Genomic DNA, 22,901 nt, shown 5'->3' on the forward strand with positions numbered 1-22,901 from the left:
GTTTCTGTGTGCTGATTTCTAACCTTTAAAAAGAAAACCGCCCCCCCATGTGCAAAGTGCTCTGAGATCTTTAGGTAAACAAGTGAGATTTTCTAGAGCAGTTGCCCAAATTCTCGCCCTTTGCGGCAAACTGGGCAAAGAGTTGTTGTCTTTCGCTGTTCCTTAAAGAGAAGTTAACAGCCCTCCCATAGTTATTAATGTGAAGTATCAGCCTCGTCTTAATAGTCACTTTGCTACAAACCAGCTCTGCAGATTTTACACATGAATGATGCAAAACTGGAACAAATCCAGTGCCTTTGTCCTCCCCACCCCAAAAGCTCAGCTCTGGTTCTCTGTACATGGCAGAGAACCGCTTTGCTGATTCCTAAACCGCTCCCTTATTCTTCCCCTCCTTTAGCTTGCAAGCAATGAGTAACCGCTCTTAGAAAAACTTCTGCCTCTGGCTTTTGTCATGCTTTATAATGATCTTTTAGCTTCCTGCTTATGCAGAATCTACTGAGCAGGCAATTAATCAGAAGCCGTATTAACTAGTGCTAGCCAGCCTTGAATGTAACCAGCCTTCGGCTGAACTGCTGCAGATTTCCCCTGTGGGCTGCCAAACTGGAGGTAGTGTTTCCTCAGGGTTAGAGCAAGGGGGCGTCTGGGAGTTGGGACTCCTGGGTTCTATTCTCAGCGGTGCCATTGACTCGGTTTGCAATCTAGGGCGAGGATGGTATCCTCCGTTGAGCCCTGTCTTCTCTAGAAATGAGGTTGTTTTAGAACATGACTGTGAAGAGCTGGGTTAGCTTAACATGACTCTAGCTACACTAACAGCAGAGACAAGCAATGTCTCACCTCGACAGTTGATTGCGGGTCATCCTGTTTTGATCAGGGTACCCACAACCAGCTGACGTGATGCTAAACACGATGTTTTCAGTATATGCGGACTGCAGAGTCACGTTGCCTAGCACGACTCCCCTGGGGCCATGCTCTCGGAGTTCATTTTATCGGGGAGGTAAGCCTGATGTACGCTTGCTAGCTTGTATTGTGAGGCTCTCCCGAACGGCACGCGATGCGCTTTGATATCAGTCATGTATAGTCTAGGCTTCCTTGGGTCGCTGACAAACTCCCCATCCTTCTGTCCCGCGGTGCTGACCCCCAGCATTCAAAAAATCCCGAGTTGGGCACCTCAAAATCATGCGATTTTTTTTTTTAATTGTGATGTTAAATACAAGAGATTTTTTTTTTGTCTTTAGGGTCACATTTTCAAGCTTTTCTCGAGACATTTATTTATGTTTTAAACGAAAGCCCAGTTTCTCTCTTGACTCCAGGACCTGGGGCTTTAAGAAAAGACACCTAATGTCACGAAACTCGTGGTAAAATGATGCAAAGCTGGCAACACGTAAACATGGCTCCTCTTCAGCTCCCAGCATAACCAGGGCTCTCTCCCTAGTCCTGAGAAAAGTTTGTTTTAGCGTTGCTACCTCTACAACACAAGACATTTCTATGGGTCCTCCGTAAACTGTTGGGTTTTTTTTTCCCCCCAAATTTCTCCCCCTCAGAATGGTGGATTGAGAAATAATCTTGTTTTCTTTTTTTCCTTTTCATGAAGAACCTCTGGGTAAACCGGTTAAAAATCGTTCTTGAAATGTGGAACATATTGTTAGTTTTTATTTCATCAGTAGTATCTTTAGAGGTGCCCTTGTCTTATTAACTCTGTTTTCTCCTAGCGCTCCAGGAAGAAATCACAGCCAGTGTGGTACAGGCTGTCCAGCACTGTCTGGAGCTACATTATGCATATTGTGACAAAGTTCCCCCTCTACCTTGGAGGGTCTTGCGCTTATTGGCAGATTTGCTCGCCTTGGAGCTTCACGGCAGCCCTCAGTTTGGCCATTTTTGTGAACCCAAAGTCCAGGTCAACTCCTCCTGTGTCTGATCAGGAGTTGGGAGGATTTGGGGGGAACCCAGGCCTGCCCTCTACTCTGGGTTCCAGCCCAGGGCCCTGTGGAATGCAGCTGTCTAGAGTGCCTCCTGGAACAGCTGTGTGACAGCTACAACTCCCTGGGCTACTTCCCCATGGCCTTCTCCCAACACCTTCTTTATCCTCACCATAGGACCTTCCTCCTGGGGTCTCATAATGATTGTACTCCTCAGTCCTCCAACAGTCCGCGTTCTCACTCTCAGCTCCTAGCACCTCTTGCTCCCAGCTCCTCACATGCACACCACAAACTGAAGTGAGCTCCTTTTTAAACCCAGGTGCCCTGATTAGCCTGCCTTAATTGATTCTAGCAGCTTCTTGATTGGCTGCAGGTGTTTTAATCAGCCTGTCTGTCTTAATTGTCTCCAGAAGGTTCCTGATTGGTCTGGAACCTTCCCTGTTACCTTACCCAGGGGAAAGGGACCTACTTAACCTGGGGCTAATATATCTGCCTTCTATTACTCTCCTGTAACCATCTGGCCCGACCCTGTCACAGTATCCATTTAATTTTCAAGTGCCGTCTTGCTGAACAAGTGAAGTGCATTCTAGGTGATTCAGCTGGAGCATGGTGTGGTGGTTTTTTTTGTCTTCCTGTGAAATATTACACACTGGCCACTGTCAGAGACACCGGACTTGATAAACCAGAGGTCTGACCCATTATGTCAGTTCCTCGGAGCTGGACATGGATGTTGGGAAGTGAAACAAACTCCTGCAGTGGGCTTTAATTTGTCCATACCAATTTGGGATATAAATAGAGCCCTACCAAAGTCATGGGTCCATTTTGGTCAATTTCAGTTATTGGATTTTAAAAATCATCAATGTCCTGATTGGAGATATTTAAATCTGAAATTTCACGGTGTTAGAACCGTAGAGGTCCTGACCCAAAAGGGTGGGTGGTTATTGTAGGTTATTGTAGTGGCCTCATGGCATTGCCACCCTCACTTCTGCGCTGCTGCTGATGACGGTGCTGTCGTCAGAGCTGGGCGGCCGGAGAGCGGCGGCTGCAGGCCGGGAGCCCAGCTCTGAAGGCAGAGCCGCCACCAGCCGCACTGCAGCTGTAAGGATGGCCCAGTATGGTATTGTCACCCTTATTTCTGGGCTGTTACTTTCAGAGCTGAGCCCTCAGCCGGCAACTGCCACTCTCCGGCTGTCCAGCTCTGAAGGCAACAGGGTGACCAGACAGCAAGTGTGAAAAATCAGGACGGGGGTGCGGGGTAATAGGCACCTATATAAGGAAAAGCCCCAAATATCGTGACTGTCCCTATAAAATCAGGACATCTGGTCACCCTAGAAGGCATCAGTGCAGAAGTAAGGGCAGCATGGTATGGCATTGCTACTCTTCCTTCTGCGCTGCTGCTTGGGGGCGCTGCCTTCAGAGCTGGGCGCCTCACCAGCAGCTGCCGCTCTCCCACCACCCAACTCTGTTGGCAGGCCAGAAGTAAGGTTGGCAATACCATGTCCCCCCCCTACAATAACCTGGCGACGCCTCCGTGATCCCCTTTTGGGTCGGGACCCCCAGTTTGAGAAACACTGGTTTCCCCTGTGAAATCTGTATAGTATAGGGTAAAAGTACACAAAAGACCAGATTTCAAAGGGGAGTCCAGATTTCACGGTCCATGGTGCATTTTTTCATGACTGTGAATTTGGTAGGGCCCTAGATATAAACATACAAAGCACCTGCTTTTGCCCTTGTTGGGATGTCTCTTGGAACACCACATCTAATAAGCTGTCTAGGCCAGGAGCCTGTCTAACATGCCACGCTCCAACCCTGCATCAGGATAAAGCAGGATCTTAGCAGCCTATCCCAATTCCGGTGTTTTACTCACAGGAATATCATGGCACAGCTGGAAAATCCTCTTCCAAGGCCCTTGCCCCAGTATTCTGTTGGCAAACTGATTTGGGGCTGGGTGGGGGGGTCCTGCTAATAACAAAGATGGCGGTGACTGGGCTGCTGGAGGAGAAAATGACTTGGGGAATGTTTGACGCTGAACACCGGGTGGGACTCGCCACCTCCCCCACCTCTGTCCACGCTGCTCTCTCTCTCCACTCTTGATCAATATGATCTGTTCTTTTCTTCCAAAACAGAGGTCTGCGTGTCTGGCAGGCTGTAGCAGGGTGCGTGTGCCTCCTCTCTGTTCATGATCCAAGTATAATTATAGCATACTCTGGAAGGCCCACTGAGCATCTCTGCAATTCTGGTGGTGGTTACACTATTGCTTATTTTGCAAGAGGAATGCCAAATCCCTCTGGGACTGGAAAGTTCAGCTCTTGTTCCGAAGCAGGGCTGGCCAAATTCTTTGGAAGGAACAGTGCTCATGCATAGATCTAGCTACTTCTTAAGGTGATATCGTTTGGGGACCAATTCCTCCCGTTGCGTTGGGGTAACTGTTCCCATGGCTTGGCCAAGCTGGCAGGCTGAGTCATTTGATAAAGGAGGTAGTTTTTAGGGCTGCTAGTCTGTGCGGTTAAATAAACTCCAAAAGTCACCCCTCTTAAATCTTCCTTGCTGCTGTTGCTTACAATCGGCTTTTATCTTGCCTTTGTAGGATCACAAGATGTAAACGCTCTGCAGCAGGACCACCCGGGTCTTGCAGAATATTTACTCTTTGTTGTGATGTTGAGAGGCAGACGGGGAGGATTTTGGTCACCTAGGGGGTGTTGATACGTGTCTCTAACACATCTTTCCAGGGAAGGGAGCGTACAATAGTGGTTTACTCTGTTTTAAAATAAATACGGCACAGATCAGTGCAAAAAGGGCTTAGGAAAAAGCATGATGGACAAATGGTGGAAAACAGGGCATAATTCATCATTTTATATTTTTCTAAGAATCTGATTCCCAAAGCCAGGGACTGTTCATTTGTAGAGGTGTCAGTTAAGGGAAAATAACAAGTTTTGACTGTTTCCTTGTAAAAACAAATTCCAGACATCTCACAGGTAAAAGAAACCGCGGTGTGTAAGCTCTGCAGAGACCATGCATTCTGTGAGAGGTTGTTACTGCTTGAATGCTGGGTTCCAAGATTGCGAACCTCAAGCAATCAAAAATCATGTTGGCCTGCTCAGAAATAATAAGCCTGGCTTAAAAATCAACAAGAAAATGAAGAAACATTGGGGTCCCGTTTATTTTCCTTCTGGTTTTCAAGCTTTTTTTTGCAGCTGTGAAGGCGAGAAATTAGGATACTATGGACTTCCTTTGTAAAGCACTTTGAGATCTACTGATGAAAAGTGCTGTACAATCCCTAGCTAGGTACATAAGAATGGCCAAAGTCCATCTCGCCCAGTCTTCTGTCTTACAACAGTGGCCAATGCCAGGTGCCCCAGAGGGAATGAACAGAACAAGTAATCATCAAGTGATCCATCCCCTGTCGCCCATTTCCAGCTTCTGGCAAACAGAGGCTAGGGACACCATCCCTGTCCACCCTGGCTAATAGCCATTGATGGACCTATCCTCCATGAATGCATCTAGTTCTTTTTTGAACCCTGTTATAGTCTTGGCCTTCACAACATCCTCTGGCAAGGAGTTCCACAGGTTGACTGTGCATTGTGTGAAAAAATACTTCCTTTTGTTTCTTTTAAATCAGGTAAACAAAGGTACTTGTTTTTTAAATGACAGTGGAAATTCTCACATACGGTAGAACCTCAGAGTTACGAACACCTCAGGAATGGAGGTTGTTTGTAACTCGGAACAAAACGTTATGGTGGTTCTTTCAAAAGTTTATAACTGAACATTGACTTAATACAGCTTTGAAACTTCACTATGCAGAAGAAACACGCTGCTTTCCCTTTATTTTTTAGTAGTTTACATTTAACAGTACTGGATTTGCTGCTTTTTCTTTCTTTCTTTTTGTTTTTTTTTTTGTTTCTGCTGCTGTCTGATTGCGTATTTCTGGTTCCAAAGGATGTGTGTGGTTGACTGGTCAGTTTGTAACTCTGGTGTTCATAATGCTGAGGCTCTATTGTAATGACATGACTCCAGAAGATGGGGTACACTTTTTTTAAACAAAAAAACTCCTAATATCCCATGAGACTCACCAAAAAATCATGACAGTTGGCAGCACAGGGGTTCTAGAATTCCTGGGGTCCTTACCTCGCTCTGTGGCTGACCCAGCACAAGTCGCTGTGCCTCAGTTTACCACGTCTGTAAAAATGAGGGTGGCAATACAGAGTAGTTTAAAAAGTATAGATTATAAAATGTGTTCTGGTGCTTTAGATGAAAAGTGTTTTTGATAGGCAAAGAGTTAATGCGTCTACCCAGCCCATACAGTCAATCTCAAACAATATAATGTATGCAGGGGAAATTACCTCTCCAAGAACACAGCTCTGACCTTCCACTTCTAATAATCTTTGAGGAATTCTCGAGGAGTCAATTGTACATTGGCATTGTCTAACTTTAAGATTGTTTCTCAGAAGCAATTACGTGGCTTCCTGTTTCTTTTCCAAAAAGGAGGACTTGTGGCACCTTAGAGACTAAAAAATTTACTTGAGCATAAGCTTTCGTGAGCTACAGCGCTTATGCTCAAATAAATTTGTTAGTCTCTAAGGTGCCACAAGTCCTCCTTTTCTTTTTGCGAATACAGACTAACACGGCTGCTACTCTGAAACCTGTTTCTTTTCCAGAATCCATGAGACCTTAGATTTCCTTTTGTAAGAGATTCTGGGCCTTGATTATAATTAATGTACTATTCGTACTTACACCTCAAAGCGCTTCACAAAGGGGGTCAGAAGCATTATCCCCCTTTTTACAGATGAGGAAACTGAGGCACAGAGCAAGGATGCGACTTGCCCGACATCAGCCAGCAGGGCTCTCTTTGTGCCGCTTGGACTTTACGAAGGGGCCCTAGGCTGCTGCACTTTAAAGGAGGCTCCTTTATGGGAATCGGAATCGGGGTCTCTGGTTTGTCGAGAGAAGGGGGCCAGCCTGGGCAGAGATACTCCGAGAAGTCTTTCTCTGTCCATGGAAACACAGGTGAGGACATCCCAGCAGCTAATGAGGTTGTTCATCAGCCCACTGGGGATCCAGGTGAGCCCTGCCCTGTAGCCTGCAGCAGCCTGTATTGATAGTCAGAAAGGAGCGGCAGCTCTGTGCCTTGCAATGCTGATAGCGATTAAGAACAGGTGACCAGAGACAGGTACTTTTTGTCTCACTCTCTTTTTGGCTGCTTTCTTCTTGAATTAATTTATTTCTAGGGGATAGTGCACTGAGCTGGGACACGGGTGGCCTGGAGTCTATCCCTGGCTCTGACGCTGACCTGCTGTTTGACCTTGGGTGAGTCACTTCCCTGCTCTGTGCCTCAGTTTCCCCAGGGAACAGACTGTCTGGTGTGTGTACAGAGAGATATGTTACATACATAGTGAGTTAATAGCTGAAGTGCCAGTAGGTGGCGATCAGGAACATCCTGGGTTTTCTAGGACCCACAAAGCTTCCTGCTGTGCATTGTAAATAGCTTCTGGTGGGCGGCTCTTGACACCTACGACAATGAGCCTTAATCTCTGTTGTTGCTAAACTAATAAAAATCACCCACTTAATGAGGTACCTGGTCCCTTCTGATCAAGCTGCTAGAATGCAAGATGCTGATGCTTAGTACTGGCACAGTGCCCTGCAAACTAGTCTCGCCTACCTCCTGTGAGTTAGGTCTTGTTTGGTGGATTGGAAGCTCTTTGGGGCAGGGACCATGTTTTAGTTCTGTGTTTGTACAGCGCCTTGCACCATGGGGCCCTTCCTGCTCCATGATGGGGGGCTCCTAGGAGTTACCGTGATGTGAATATTTTATACCCCCATTTCACAGCTGGGGAAGCAGCTTACTCTAAATTCACACAGCGCTGCGAAGATGACCCAGGAGTCCTGACATGCTATGGGATTGCACTGGTGCACTGACCCACATGGCTGCAACTGGGACATATCCTCCCATAAAGCCTGAATGTGTATGCTCCTTTTCGGCCGCCTTCCCTTATCAGCCTCTGAGCACCAGCCACTACCGCAGCTTCCTAGGCTATTGTCCTGAGTGACTGTTGTCCCAGCAGGGAGCCAGGAAGCCCCTGTTGAGCAGTGAATCTCCATCCCTGCCCCCTGCAGTGTGTATTGCAAGCTTCCCTTTGAATTCCATCAGCTGCTGATCTGCCCTTTGCTCCCAGTTTGCGAACCTTCCTCTCCCTCCCTGCCCCACCTTACCCGGTTAGAACCACCCATGCTTTGTTGGGGTAGTCCAGGAGAGATCTTAGGCAGGTTTTTCTGCCTGCATTTGAAAAACCTGTGGTCTGTTTGAGGCGTTTGCCCTGATCAGGTTCCTGGTGTGTGTACATTGTCTGCTAGACAGAGTATTCCCCCCACCCCTTCTCGTTGGGTGGTGGCAGCCAGCTGTTGTGCCCCACCCCAGAAGAAGCTGCATTTCAGGCCAAAAACCGAGGTGAACCATTAGCTCCTTATCCGTCTCCAAGAGCTTTGCAAACTCTGCTGTCTGAATGCTGAGATTGCGATTGCTTGTGCAGGTGTGCCCCATCTGAGCAGCTCTTTTAGGCCTAGCCCTCTCTGCCCAACTCTTCCGCTGTTTGAGGACACCTTGGCTGGTAAAATGTAACTTGGTAAATAAGTGACTGCCAGGGGTGGGGGAGCAGCCAGCCGATCAGATGCCGGTTAGGCTCCGTTCTGTTTGCAACTCTCCAGCTGCTGGGTCTGGACCTGAACTTCCCGAAAGCAGGTGGGTGGTTCTGAGCCAGGGGCTGCAGCTTGGATTGGGTGCAGAGATTGGAAGCTGCTGTTTCAATCCAGGTCTGGGTCTAAACTAAAGAGCTGGGGTGTGTGGTGGATCTGGGGAGGGTGTGTGGTTGTGTGTGTTGTTTTAAGCCCCCTTTTCAAGGCTTAAACCCCAGGAATGGTATGATTGGCAGTGCTTTGTGGCAGGCCCCCCCACTCCTAGGCTTGGCAGTTCATAGCCGCCCCACTCCTAGGCTTGGCCGTTCAGGGCTCCAGCACCTCTGGGGACTTGCTGCATCAGTGATGAAGCTAAAACAAAATCGCTTGAGCCCGGGCACCTCTCTCATGACAAATGAAGCCCTGAAGAAGGGAAGACCCCGCTAGAAACAAAAACAATAAGAAGTAAACAAGCGCAGCCAGGGGGTGCAGTTTGGGTTGGATGTCTTCCTGGCGGTTTCATCACACGACATAAACTTTTAAAGATTAATCTTGAATTCCTAGAGAGTCCAGAGGGGGTTGGCAACCCTCCGCTCGCCCCTGGTGGCCCCAGATCCCGAGGGAGCTGCCCCCTAAAGCCCAGCTCTGATTCTGTTTGCCCGGGGCAGAGTTCAGGGACTGGGCTCCTCCCTCGCCCTCACAAAGATCAACTCAAGCGAGACAGTTTCGGTAACCCCTGATGGGGGATTCCCGCCCCACCGCCAGTCCCCAGCAGCCCCCCCCCCCCGCCCCACACACCCCTCCCCCCGTGGGAGGCTCGGCCTCTCCGGGGCTGCTCGGAGATGGGTGGGCGCTGGCCCCAGCCGGGCTCCGGAGAGAGGAGGAGACTGATTTGAATAATCGAGCTGCCCTTCCAGCTCGGCTGCTCTTTGACTTCCTGCGCCGGAGCCGGGCTGAGGCGTTCGCTGGGGTCCCTGCCGCTAGCGCCGGCCGTGTGAACGCTCCGCTCCGCTCCGGGGTGCGGCGGGCAAATCCCCCGCGGGCCCGGCTTTCCCGAGCCTGGGGCGCCGGACTATGTCTCGGATCCAATCGCTGGCCAGGACCAGGACTGACCGTACAAAGGACATCGCGTGGAAGGTCGGTGCCCCCACCCCTTTGCGGGAAAAGCATCTCGGCAATATTTGGGGCTCGGGGTGGGGGCGCTGGGGGCAGCTGTTTGGGGCGCAGGGTCTGGGAGGGAGGGGGGCAGCTGTTTCCCTTCTAAGTCTTCCTTCGCCCGCTCTGAAAGTTGAATCCTTTATTTGAAGCCTTCCCCCAAAGCCCGAGGGGGGGAGGGAGGAGAAATGGTCTCTCTCCCCCACCCCCCGGTTTCAGATCAGTCTCTCCAGAATCGCCTAAGGACCCACTTCACGCACGCACGCAGATGGCATTTTGTCCCCTGCCTTCAGCTCTGGAGGGCTGGGGGTGGGTGTGTGGGGGGCTGTGATGGAGAGAAACCTCCCCCCCACCCCGCCCCTGGGCTGGCCAGCCGCTCGCTGGGGTCTCTCGGCCATTAGGGGAGCGGGGGAATCCCAAGCCTTGGGCAGGGGGAGAACTTTACTGGCGTGTGGAGAGAGACTCTGGCTGTCTCCGCTCTTTGTGGCTCGGCCGCTGTCTGGTTTGAGCTCTCCCTTCCCTGGGGCTGGAGGGGGGGGGGAGTAATCTGTATCTGAAGGGCCCCCGTGGCTGGTTCCTATTAAGCAGGCATCTGCAAAACCACTTAGGCTGGGGAGAAGGTGCCTGCAAAGGGTTGAGCTGGGGAACCCCAAAGACTGAGCTGTTTTTAAAAAAGAAAACTTACCAAGTGTTTCTGTGTGTGTGTGGGGGGGGGGGGCGGTGCCAGATCCATCAGCCGGGATCTGGATTCGGGGTGGGGGTGGGGGTTCCCATTGGATCTGTGAACTCGGAGCCCGGGTGCTGGTTCCGAGTTGGGGGCAGGGAGGGATTTCATGTATGTGCCATATTCATGGCAAGGGGTGATTTCGTGTATTTAAATCCCCCCCGCTTCGCCCCCCAGTCAACAAGAAGAACCGGTAGAGCATTGTAAAGAGAAACCCAGAGATTGCACCCCCCACCCCCCGCGCACCAGCCCCATTGCACAGGGTAGCGTCCCGGGAAGCAGTGTAACTATATGATGCCGTTGAGAAGGGGATTTTTGTACCCCCCTTTTCTACCCACCCACCGCCGCTTTCTTGTTGCTTCCCCCACCCCGCGCCTGTATTTATACCCCAGGGGTGACACCGGAGCTGCTGCCGCGTGGGGCAATTTATCAGCTCGGCCAGGCACAATGAAGTGGTTTCCTTTCCGTAGCCATGTGATGCTCCCAGCATGGTGGTTAAAATAGCGTTGAGCTTAAAACGATGCTATTGTCCAGCCTTCCAAGGCCCCCTTTGCCAGCAGGCCTAGGGGGTTGCACAGGATGAGATCCGAGCAATCCGCCAGTGAAATAGGGGATCATTGCAAACACTGCGGCATGGAGAAAGGAAAGGAGCCAGCACATGTGATTTCATAATAAGCTTTGTCCTTCTAGTTTGTCTCCAAACTAGAGATGGGTTCAGGTCTTGATTCAGATTCCAGGCTTCCCCATGCTTTTGGGCCTGATCTCCTTTTATACCAGGGTCCCTTTACACCGATCTGGCAGATAAGAGGCCTCAGCGTGGTGTAATTTACCAGTTCCTTCTGCTGGAAGTGTAAAGGGACCTTGGTGTAAAGGAAGATCAGACTTCTGATTTATTATTACAGTAGCACCCACAGGCTCTAGAATCGGGCCCCCATTGTGCTTGGTGCTGTCCTTGCCAAATAGACAAAGGGTGGTTGACAGGAAGAATGATTCCCCCTCCTTTTTCAGGTGGGGGAAACTGAGGCACCGAGCTGCAGCACCTCTCCCAAGGTGGCACAGAGTCACTAAGCCCATCTCATGATGATGCTTGGAACCAGGGTTTTGGTTCCGGGTACATCTCTGCTCTGGAAGCTTAGGATAGTGGCAGATGAGCTGGGGTGGGGGTGGGGGGCTACCTGAGAAATGCCACTGAGAGGAGGTCTCCCTGCTAATCCCCAGCTGCTACAGTGCTAAGGAGACTGAGAAGAGAACTGTAGCTCAGTTGGGGGGGGGGGGGCACGTCCCTTCCCTTGCCCGCTCATGTGGCAAGAGCTGGCCTGATGAAATGAGACCTTGGTATCTCGAAACCCAGAGCAGCCGTGTTTTTGTTGGCTTCTGGCTGATGGGAAGCTTTGAGGCCCCAGCTGGTGCCATGAGAACAGGCAGGGGGGAAACGCTGCACCCGGCAGACTGGCAGGATGCTCGTGTCTCTCGGAGGGGCAGATTGGTGCTTGCGCTTGGCACAGGTGGCTGACTGCTCTGCCAGCCGCGTTGAGTCCCGTGATTGGCAGGCCCTGGTGGGCGATAGATGGATTGGAGTTGTGGTTAAGACATCAGTATCTGGACTCCTGGGTTCTATTCCTGGCTCTGGGAGGGGGATGTATCTTAGTTGTGAGAACTGGGGCCTGGGCACCAGGGACACCTGGGTTCTCTTCCTGATTCCAGCATGGTTAGAACAGAGGCGTGGGAGTCAGGACGACTGGGTCCTGTTCTCAGTTCAGCCACTGCCTCACTGTGTCCTCTTAGGTGTCCAGCCTCCTTCGTGCCTCAGTTTCTCTATCTGTGTGTCACCGGGGTTCAGGCTTAACTACAAACTGGTGTTGCTCTGTGTCCCCCTCTGGTGGCTGGCCTGCATGGGGGCTAAGAACCTACAACCGCTACCCTCAAATGGCATTTCCAGGAGAGCATTCACCGGGTGCCTTTTAACGCTGAAGTTCCCAGGGACAATCCCGCCTTGCGGTCAGAGTTCTTAGCCGTGCAGGGGAGGATTTTTTGTTGCTGGCCGGCTCCTGACGGGACGTTCATATGTAGCAGCCCTCGGTGCACGTTGGGAAGAAAACGCTGAGGTGGAGCTTTCTCAGGGTCTGGTAGAGGCGGGCTGGTCATGAGCGGCTGCGTCTTGGGATGCAAGGGGGGGGGGAAGTGGTGGTTTGCATGTCAGAGGATTTCATCAGCGGCCCTGCTTGCCACATCCCATTGGGGGCTGAATGCATCTCCTCTCCCATGAGGCCTGGTGGAGGGCAGAGCTGCAGTGGGAATGACGGATCCCAGGCACTTGGAGAGCTGCCACCTTCCCCTCCTGGCTCCCGCTCCCTGCTTGCAGGCTGCTGCCAGCAGCTGTCACGGTCTTTAAAATAGTTGCCCCCACTCAAAGCCACGGGGAGCTGCCTTGCAAGAGGTGTTGGTGGCCCGGGTCTGGGATCTCCCCATGCATCTCTGCCAACTCCCCTCAATCCGCCCTGCCAAGTGCACCCACCCTCTCTCTTCTGCTAGCGAGAGTCCTCGGTTTTTGGCTGAGCAGGGTCTTCCAAGAACAGGTAGAGAGGGGGATGAGGAACGCCACACCTCCTGGGAGGTCTGGCTTCCGAGCAGACACACTGGGCACCAGAGGCTCCTGAGGTTGCTCCCAGAAGTGCCTGAAAATGACCTTGGACAAATGAATTTGCCAGGATTTGGAAGAACAAGGGTCTGGTCCTGGATCCAGGATGGTGGAAGGTTTGAACATGGGGCCATGACACTTTTGGGAATGGGCCATGGGGGAACCACTCCGGGGGGGGGGGGGGAGGGAGGAGAAGAGAACCGCTGCTAACTGCATCTTCTGCACACATTCCACAGATAGAGAAACTGAGGCACAAACCAACACTTTGTGGATCTGGACCCTGTGGGAAAGTCCCACCGTGGGAGAAACTGGGCACAGTAGAAAGTGAGGGCTGGAAACAGCTTTGACTCAGAAATGGATGGAATGCAGGAGGTGGACCAGTGTTAGCAACTCCCATGATTTTATCCCAAGTCACTTGGTATTTGGTGTGTGTCCTTAAATCCCCAGCTCCTGGAATCATGTGAAATATACCTGAATCTCTGTTTTCATTTAAAATCTCCCCCCCCCCATGAGTTTCTGTCTCTCATGGTTGCAGAGCAAAGCTTGAAAATTTGACACTCTTCTCACCCCCCCCCCCAATTCTCAGACTCTAGAGGGCAAATAAAAGTATCCCTGCCTTATTACTGTTTTCAAAATCTCCTGGTTTTCAAATTCAATCTCATGACTTTGGGGCAAGGGGAGGGCCCTGACTTGTGAATGGGGGGGCGGGCGATGCTGGCTCAGCCTTGTTTATTCCATACCGGGCCTTTTGCGTCAACCGGCACCGTCGCGCATCTGGCATAAAGGGGCTGTTGTGAGCTGGGGTCTTGCTGGAAAGGTGAAGTCATGAGGGCTGAATGGGGAACCTGTGATTCGGAGGCTAGCACCCCTACTTTCATCTCCTGTCTGAAAGGAGCTCGTTGTACTGCTGGTCAAACTCTGCCTTGGCTTGATCTCCCGCCCCTTAAACTCTGCCGGCGTCTCCCTGCGTGTTTGGGTTTGAGGGCATCTTTTGTTGCAAAGTTAAGGGGAGGAAGGAACTGGGCATTTGAAAGATTGCTTTGTTCTGCCGGGAGTGGAACTGGAGAGCGGCTGTGCTGTTGTGTTACAGGCATGTCTGGGGAAGGTGATAAGGAGCAAAATATCCTCTGGAGAGGGGGTGAAATAATCTAAATTGCGGGGGGGGAAACTTGTTATTCATTGGTATTATTTCAGTGGCCAACTGAGACCAGAGCCCTGGTGTGCTAGGCACTGGAAGCATGCACCCTATTACTGACCCAAAACATTTCAAGCCCCCCAAAGTTGTGAGACTTCATTTAAAAATCATAAGGTTCTCTCTCTCTTTTAAAAGAGGGGTGTCTTTTTTTTTTTTATTGGACTTCAGGTTTGAGTGATTATGTTTTCAAGTTTTCTTTGCAGTCTAGAAACTTTTCCCTTTTTTAAACAAATGCTGAGATTCTTGCATCATCACTTGACTCCAGGAGCTGGGGCTTTAAGAAAAAAAAAAGTCACTGTCAATTGCAAGACTCCCAATAAGTCTTGGGAGTCTGCAGCACTGCCTCTGTTTGATCAGCTTCAGCTGTAACTTACAAATTGCAGTTTGGTCCCATCGCTAGAAATAGGATCTTAAAAACCCACCTGCCTGCAGGAATCACTGGGGTGGGTTCTCTGGCTTGTGCTATACACTGGTCAGGCTAGACGCTGTCACGTGATTTTTAGGGGAGCTTTATCTCAGAGCCACTTGTTTGAGACACCCAAAATTTGGTCCGCTAACCCTCCACCGGATCCCCATGAGGCACAGTAATTTGCAAGACAATCTGAGGTGGTGTGTGGATTTTAGGGCAGTAAGCAACTCTCAATCTTCCCAGCAGAGCTGCTGCTCCACTATACTGGTCCCACCGGTTAAAATCCATGAATAAACAACCCTGAAATGGCGAGGAATATTGAGATCTGTCAGCAGCGTCTCGCATCCCGGCTGTTGTCATTATGCTCCGGTTGGCTTACCGGCCAGTCAAGTTGTGCAGAGAGACCACCTGTCCCTACCTCTGGAACAATGGCCCCCTTTGAAATGGCTATGGCCGGTTCTTGTTGCATGGATAAAGGCTGAAGGATCTGACACCTCTTTGGGGGAAGATGGGCTCTCTCGAGCAGCAGACGCCTCCTCCTTTGGGATTTGCTAAAGTAGGGAGCCAGCCATGGAGGTTCATTTGTTTCTAGCTTTTTCTGACCCTCTTTGTCTCTTCCTGTTAACTCCTTCGAAGCTGGAGGTTAACGTTTTGTGGCAGTGGATTTCCCCCTGCTCCATGCTGGGTTGCTATTGGAGGGTGTTGCCTGTAGCGGCATGGGGGCAGGGAGAGGGGAGCTTGGCTGTGACAACTGATGGGTTAAAAAGTGAAACGTGGCTAAGATTTTTCCAAAGGGGACTAGTGACTTTTGGGGTGGGGGGACTAGCTTGAGACACCTCAGTCCTGGTCTATACACAGGCTGCACTGCTTAACGTGTGCTGGTTTACATCAGCGCGAGGGCTTGTACCAGGATACCTGTGTTCATTTAAAAAAAAAAAAACAATCCCACCCCTAACCACTATAGCTAGGAGTGCAACTTTCATTGGCAGATCAGGCCTGATTTCAGAAGGTGTTTGACAGGCGCCCTTCTGAAAATCAGGACTAGAGGGGGTCAAAGTTTCCATCCAACTTTTTTTCAACACTTTTTTTTTTTTAGAAATTTTTTATTTGTCAAAACCAAAAGGTTACCTGGGGGCCTCCACCCCACCCTGTGAAAACCTGAAGCTATTGAAAGGACAATCAGATCTGTGGCCCTGATGAACTGTTTGAGCATTGGCCTGATAAACCCAGAGTTGTGAGTTCAGTCCTTGAGGGGGCCATTTAGGGATCTGGGGTAAACATTGGGGACTGGTCCTGCTTTGAGCAGGGGGTTGGACTACATGACCTCCTGAGGTCCCTTCCAACCCTGATATTCTATGATTCAACTGGAGGCTCCTCTTGTGCCCCTGACTCCCTGCATGATATTGGATGAGCCTCAGTCTTGACCATGAGGGCTGCTTACTCTGGGGACAACCAGCCGAATAATTTGCTGCTCTTTATGGCTTATATTACAGCAGCCCCAAGAGGGCCCCAGCTGACATCTGGGCCCATTGCGTTAGGTGCTGTACGTGCACCTGGTGAGAGACCGCCCCTGCCCCAAAGCACAATCTACAAGACTACAGGTGGGAGGAGAAGCAGGGGCTCAATGACTTGCCCAGAGTTACCCAGTGGCAGAGCTGGGAGTAGAACCCAGTCCAGAGCTCTAGACCGCGCGGTCTCCCCTAGCTGGGCTGAATAGGTAGGGCCTCATTCAGCCCACAGCTGGATGCAGGAAGGAGGCAAGACACGCGTGCCCCTTGTGTGCACGAGCTGTGCTTTGTTCGGATGACTGCGCCCCGGAACGGCTTCCCAGGGGCAGGATGACACAAGCGAGAGCTGTGGAAATGTACCAGCACGTTCGGAGTCACCCGCATCCTGACACCTAATGGGCAAGAGGAAACCCGCCCGGTCCCCCGCCAGGGTGTTGCGAGACTGAGGAGGTGAAGTGGGTTGAATGTCTTGCCGCCTCCTACCTGTCTCACACCTCCCCCTGCGCTTTGCTGAACAGGATTAGTCCGGTAGCTCTATTCAAGGTAACAGCAGCCTGTTGGTGTCTGAGATCAGGCCTTGGAGATGGGAACCTAGAAACTAGGTTGACTCCTAGTCACCTGATCTTGCCACTGTACTGCACTTCCTCAAGAGTGGGAATCAGAACCAGGTGTCCAGGCTCCCAGTCTCCTAGCCACTCCACGGGCGCTGCTCACCCCTTGCATTTGCCTCTCTGCCTCCCCAGTATGCGTCTCCTCTGCTCCAGCCGCCTCTGGCTATTGTATTATACACTGAATCAGATCAGTTGGAACCTGTGGAATTTGTTTCTCCAAGTTGGGCTCTGGGCACTATAATAATCCAGGGATGCTGATCTGTCCAGTTGGGCTTGTCTGCCAGCCAAACCTGCAACTGCTCACCTGCTGCCCCCGAGCGATGATCCTGCCCACGCTCCGCTGCACTTCACCAAGCCAAGTTCAGCACTCGCAACTCTGCTTTCAGCTTGAGGAGAGGGAAACTGAGGCACCACGGGCTGGATTTTTTTCAGACGCGGCTGCTAACGTGGGGTTGGCTGGGTTGCCGGGCACTCACAGCAGCTGGCTTCCAGAGGGGCTGAACACCCATAGCGCCCATCGAGGTCAGAGCTAGGGATAGAAAAGAGGCAGCGAGTGACTTCTGTTCTCAGCGTGGTGGCTCTGTCCTGCCGAGGTGGCTGCTTCTCACTCGAAACGTCTGCCCAGTCCCATGTGTGCCTGGAACGGCCAAGAGGTCACAGCACGGCCTGAGCTATTGTTCAGAGAGACAAATGGCTGCAGAGACTGTCAGTCCTTGTCCTCCCTCTCCACCTCCCTTAGTGTTTGTTCCAGTCCGGAGTTCTTGCCCCTCACCGTTCGGTCTCTGATCTGTACCCGACCCCTGTGCCCACAGCTTTCAGACCCTCAGTGATCTCTGCTCCCTTTGCCTCTTTCATCCAAGGCACTGAGACAGATGAATTAACCATCACAATGCTGGGGTGTGTGTGTGTGTGATTTCCCCCATTGTACAAATGGGTAAACTGAGGCACGGAGGTGAAAGCTTGCACTGGAGGTTTGTGTGGAGTCTTGATCTCTGCTCCCCCCACACCTGTTACAAAATCATACTCTCCTCTCAGAACTGGGGATAGATCCCAGTAGTCCAACTTCCCACAACCCTGTTGTTTTTAAGGTTCGGGGTGAGGGGCAAGCTTTCCGTGCATTTTAGTTAGTGGTAGAGTTGTCAGGCAGTGTTGTCTAGTAGTTGAAGTAGAGCTAGGAAGGGGAGCGAGGTGTAGTGGCTAGAGCAGGAGCCAGGGAGTCAATATCCCTGGGCCATATTCCAAGCTCTCCTGACCTTGTAGACACTTACGCTTGTGAGTCTTGCTACCATGAACAACCCTGTAAAACAGAACCCTGCTTTAACCACCTGACCTCAAACCCGCCAAAGCGCCCCGCTTACAAGTTTCATTACAAACCCAAATGCTCAGGCCGCATGGGCTGAATCATTTCCCTCTTCTGAGGGAGCTGGGTATAAACTTCACGGTGTTAACCCCAAACCAGAGCCAAAAAACCCCCTCTGATTGGGTGAGTGTTTCTTTATTTAGCTGAGTTACGAAGGCTGCGATCAGCTCGGCGCCGGAATTTGGGAGCAGTGAGAAAGTGAGTGGAAAATCTCTGATCACCAGTGCACCGAAGTCTCCAGCCTCGCCTGGCTGGCTCCTTTCCCAGTAGCACGGGCGGAACCCAGAAGCGTGAAATAGCTACAAAGTTCTGCTAGTCGCGGGGAAGAGAGCTGACAGAGAGGGCCCGGCAGCCAGCTGCCTGTGGATTGTATGTGGCAGAGAAGGATCTATCCATCCCAGGGCTGGAGGCTGGCTGCTGGCTTTGATTCCATAGTTGTCTGTCGGTAGCGGTTTAACCGTGCATGCGGGGCCTGGAGGAGAGCACATGGCATGAGGAAGAAGACAGTTTCGGAGGGTGCGGGGTGGACTAGGTCCTGTTGCTTTCTCCCCCAGCCCTCTTAAGAGCAGCAGGGGTGAGGGAAGGATCGCTGAGGAGGGGGATTCGAATGAGCAGCTTTGGGGCATGGAGCCAGGTGTCCAGCCCCTCCTGGCAAACCTGGCCAGGGGTTCGGCTTTGCACCCATTTGGCTCTGCATAACCTGATCTTCTCCCCGCTTGGAGGAAGAAGTGTCTAGCTGAAGCCTGGGAGTCAGGATGCCTGCGGTGCTCCAGATGTAAGCAAGGGGCCTCCCCCGCCTCTGACTCTGCTTTCCTGTCTGTAAAACAGAGATGCTGCTGGACTCGCGGGGGGAGTTGGTCTCGCAGGGTGAGCTGTTTGGAGCAAGGACTATCCTCTTGATATGTCATGCTGAGGCTCCCAACGTGGCAGTTCCTACTGTAATATAAATGTTTAAAATCCCTCAAGAGGAGTAAAATCTTTATTATTTGCCTTTTAGGGATTTCACCCACTCCTGGTGCTTATTCCTCCTTTCATGTTATAGCCACCCCCACTTTGCCATGCTGATGTTGCAGCCAGCCTGTGCCATCACGAGGTGGGAATAAGCAGCCTTCTGGACTGATAGACGAACTGTCTCCATTGCTGCAGTGCAGCTGCTTCTGGGGAAGAGCAGAGCGGCGATTAAAATCCATACAGCAATGCTCTACAGGGAGTGCTCTAACTGCTGCTGAAATACAATCCCTTCTGGGGTGGAACGGGGCAGCTGCTTAACCCCTGCACAGCAACCTAAGCAGAAGCGAAGAATTGCCCACATAACCCTGTTCTGGGGGGACCCTGAATGACTGCTTACGGTCAGACCCTTGAAGTTTGTGTCTCAAGTAAGTCTTGAGGAGGCAATGTGGCCTAGTGGATGGAACACAGGACAGGGACTCGGAAGATCAGGGTTCTGTTCTCTGCCCTGCCACTAACCTGCTGGGTGAACTTGGGCAAGTCACTTTCCCACTCTGTGCCTCAGTTTCCCCCTCTGTAAAATGGTGATAATGACACTGACCTCCTTTGTAGATGTGCTGAGGAGACGTCTACGAGCGAGGGATTATTATTCTAGAGAACTGGGTCTCTCTCACATAAGCAAGAGGAGGATCCTGTTTTTTCTGTCTGGAACAAAAACCACTGGCTGCTGGGAAGGTGCTGCAGGCCTCTTACTCACTGCTAAGCGGTGACTGTACATTCCGGGTGACTGGAGCATGGAGAACTGATTCTGCGATCAGACTCCGTGAGGGGGCTTGGTCCGAGCTGATTGTTACTGTTGGTTCAATGATAGATGCTTCCGAAACTGGCTGAGACCTTGCAAACTCGTTCCCGCTGAGCAGCCAAAGGGGTTCTATCCCTGGCACTCAGAGGAGAGAGTGAGGATATTCCACAAAAATACTTTTTGTAGGGAAAAGATTCCCCCCTCCCCCCCCATACAACTGGTTTTTGATTTTTAAATTAAACTTTGTGTGGCGGGGGGGAAGGACCACATTTTAATAATAAAAGGAACCTTCCCTCACCTTTTTCCAGTTTAAAAAAAAAGCGTGTCTTAAATCTCTTTCTCCTCCCCTGTCACCCCCCCCCCCCCAAATGTCAAAGAAATTGATGTTTTTGTGGAACATTGAGATCGTCTTCCATGCCCTGTTTTGTTTAAATTCTTTTTCAATGGGAAAAAAGGGGAAACCCTGCTGGTTTGGACCAGCTCTAAATCCCTTTTTTTTTTTTTTGGTGAACCAAGATAACAACTTTGGTTAGGGGCCTGATTTTTGGGGTGGGGGGGTTGTTTGTTTACCATCCCTACTGGGGATGCCGGTATAAAGGTGCCATAAACTTGTGCAGGCCAGTCCCTCATCTGGATTTGTACGGGCAACCCCATCTCTTAATCTGAAGTATTGACGGGTCCCATCACCACTGTATCGGGCACCGCACAATCTTTAATGTGTTGTATCCTCCTCACACACACCTGTAATGTAGGGAAGTGTTGTTAGCATCTGCCAGATGGGTCAATATCGTCTGCCTCATCTCCCAGGTAGATGCATTGGTGTTTGTGAAGTGCTTTGAGATCCTTTGACGGAAGGGGCTAGAGAACTTCAGAACAAGATAACGTCCCCCGGCATGCCCTGCGGCTGAGGATTTCTGGGGCTACTGCAGAGATTGTTGTTTTCCAAGGATGGTGTCTTTCAGGGAAGCAGGTTTTTCATCCTTTGAAATCCTGAGAGCTCTGAAGCTGGGCAGAGATTCTGGTCTCTTGCATGCCATGGAATTTCTCTTATCGGTAGCTTTTAATGATGGATCGAGTTTGCCGAGCAAGGCGTGCAAATCTCTGCTTTCCAGATGCGGCGTGGAAGAGTTCGTTTTATGTACGGGGCTCATACCTGGCTTCTCAATATGGATTCCCAGCCCTGTCTCTGCTCCCAAGGGTGAGGGTTGCCTTTCTAGTCCTCCTGCCGCTGGGATTTTCCACCAGGAGGAAGGGAGCTGGATTCTGATCTCTGTTACGCCACTGTGAATTTGCGGTAAATCCATTGGGCCTCATTTTCCTGCTGCCCTCTGGCAGCATGAAGGGGCCTTAAATCTGATGGAAACAGCCCCTTGAGAATCCTTCCTGCGCAGCGTAGAGCTGGGGTAAGGACTTTGCCCCGGCAGATGATGGGGGTGTGGCCAGGGTGCGCTGTGCTGTAGGTATTATCTGCTTCCCAGGGTCCATGAGGCACCAGAGCGTAAACTAGGGCAACCCTGGGGTTGCTGTAATTTTATGCTGGGGCAGGGTCCTGCATGACTATGGAATATGTTGTCTTAATGCCCCTGCTGCCCCAGCACAGGAACAGAGTGACCGAGGCCAGCAATCTAGGGGGGGTAACTCCAGATTAGCTGAGCCTGGCTCCGTGAGGATAAATTACCCCCAATTTGTGTCTGGGGGCAGTTTCACTTGTGGGGATGGTAATGCAAGAATTAGAAGCCCTGGCCCCCAAAGTGGGTCCCTTTCCATTTAAGCCCAGCCTGCATGTGTGCGGTGGGGGTCCCTTTAAATAAAAAAAAAAAAAAAAAAGAGAAACAACAGTGCCAGGAACAAATAAATCCCAGGACAATGGCTTGATGATGTGCCCAGGGCCCCTGCCACCCGCCCTGTTCCTAGCCTGGCAGCTTCTCCAGCTGGCAGGGAGCCCCTGTTGCCAGTCACCAGGGGAGGATGCTTTGTGGTTCGGGGCTCTCTGGACCAGGCCTCTGCTGTTTCTGCTCCCCTGTTTCGGGGCTCTGCTGTTTCTGCTCCCCGTTCAGTGATGGCTGCGGGGCAGAGAGGCTGCTCTGCAGAGAGTGGGTGAGTTCCTTTCTGCCTGGGCCGTGCCTCCCTAGCCTATGGGCCTCTGGTGCAAAGTAGGCTGTTGATTTACAGGCTGGGTGTGCAGCTTCTTTCTGGTGGGCGCTTGCTCCTGTCCTGTCCCCTGGGGGATCTCTCCAGCTGGACGCCCCCGGCTGCGTGAGGATGACGTGCCTGCCTGGGGGAGGCTGTGGGGTAGAGCGGGCAACAGCCTGGCACCCAATCAGCTGCTGTATGGGCGTGCCCGGGAGGAAGAGAAAAGGGCTCTGAATCCTATTAGAGTCAGAAGGGACCAGATCCTCTACTCTGACCTCCTGTATCTCGCAGGCCACCGCCCGCACACCAAGCCCGACCTATTGGCTTAGCTCTGCAGCGCTGATCTCTTGGCGCAGCGCGGGGTGACTCGTGGTGGATGTCCGGCCCTGTGGCGCCCAGCAGCGATGCCCCACTTGGCCATTGCTGCTTTGTGCTTGGAGCCGAGGAATCGTACAAAGCAAACAGCAGGGGGGTTCACCCAGCACCCCGTTGTCCTCCCATTGCCCCCCTCGGACCAAGGCTGGGAGTGCTGCGTGAAAACGGGCAACTCTCCCCTTAAAGCGCTCTCCCGTGTAGAGCCAGCCAAGCGATCCCTGCCTGGTACCGTCCCCCACTCTAAGAACTGTCTCCACGGCCCCTTCCCCCACCTCTCGGCTAAATCCCCTGCGGTGTTCTCTCCCCCCCCCCTTCCTGATGCATCTTGGGGGTGTATGACTTTAACCAGATGTTGCATTGCTATGCAGGACCGCATGCCCTGCGTGTGGAGGGGGAGATCTTCCTCCTCCCTGCAGAGCTGTTTTAACCTTCCACCCAGCCCAGTCACATTCCTGTCCTCT

The 22,901-nt window shown here is 51.6% G+C and overlaps 1 protein-coding gene across 8 annotated transcripts in view; it reads left to right on the forward strand.

Annotated features, from left to right (window-relative positions):
- Positions 1-22,901, forward strand: part of ARHGEF2 (Rho/Rac guanine nucleotide exchange factor 2) — a 136,059-nt gene that overhangs the window by 68,619 nt on the left and 44,539 nt on the right. Inside the window, exon 1 of one of the 8 annotated variants that reach the window (XM_084613520.1) lies at positions 9,483-9,719. The exons of the other annotated variants lie outside the window; for them this stretch is intronic. Coding sequence (XP_084469646.1) covers positions 9,657-9,719 — 63 coding nt within the window. The 5' untranslated portion in view covers positions 9,483-9,656. Of the gene's footprint in view, positions 1-9,482; positions 9,720-22,901 lie in introns of those variants that run through there. 8 annotated transcript variants of the gene reach the window in all.

The sequence above is a fragment of the Lepidochelys olivacea genome (genome assembly GCF_965140295.1).
Source record: "Lepidochelys olivacea isolate rLepOli2 genome assembly, chromosome: 24".
Lineage (NCBI taxonomy): Eukaryota > Metazoa > Chordata > Testudines > Cheloniidae > Lepidochelys > Lepidochelys olivacea.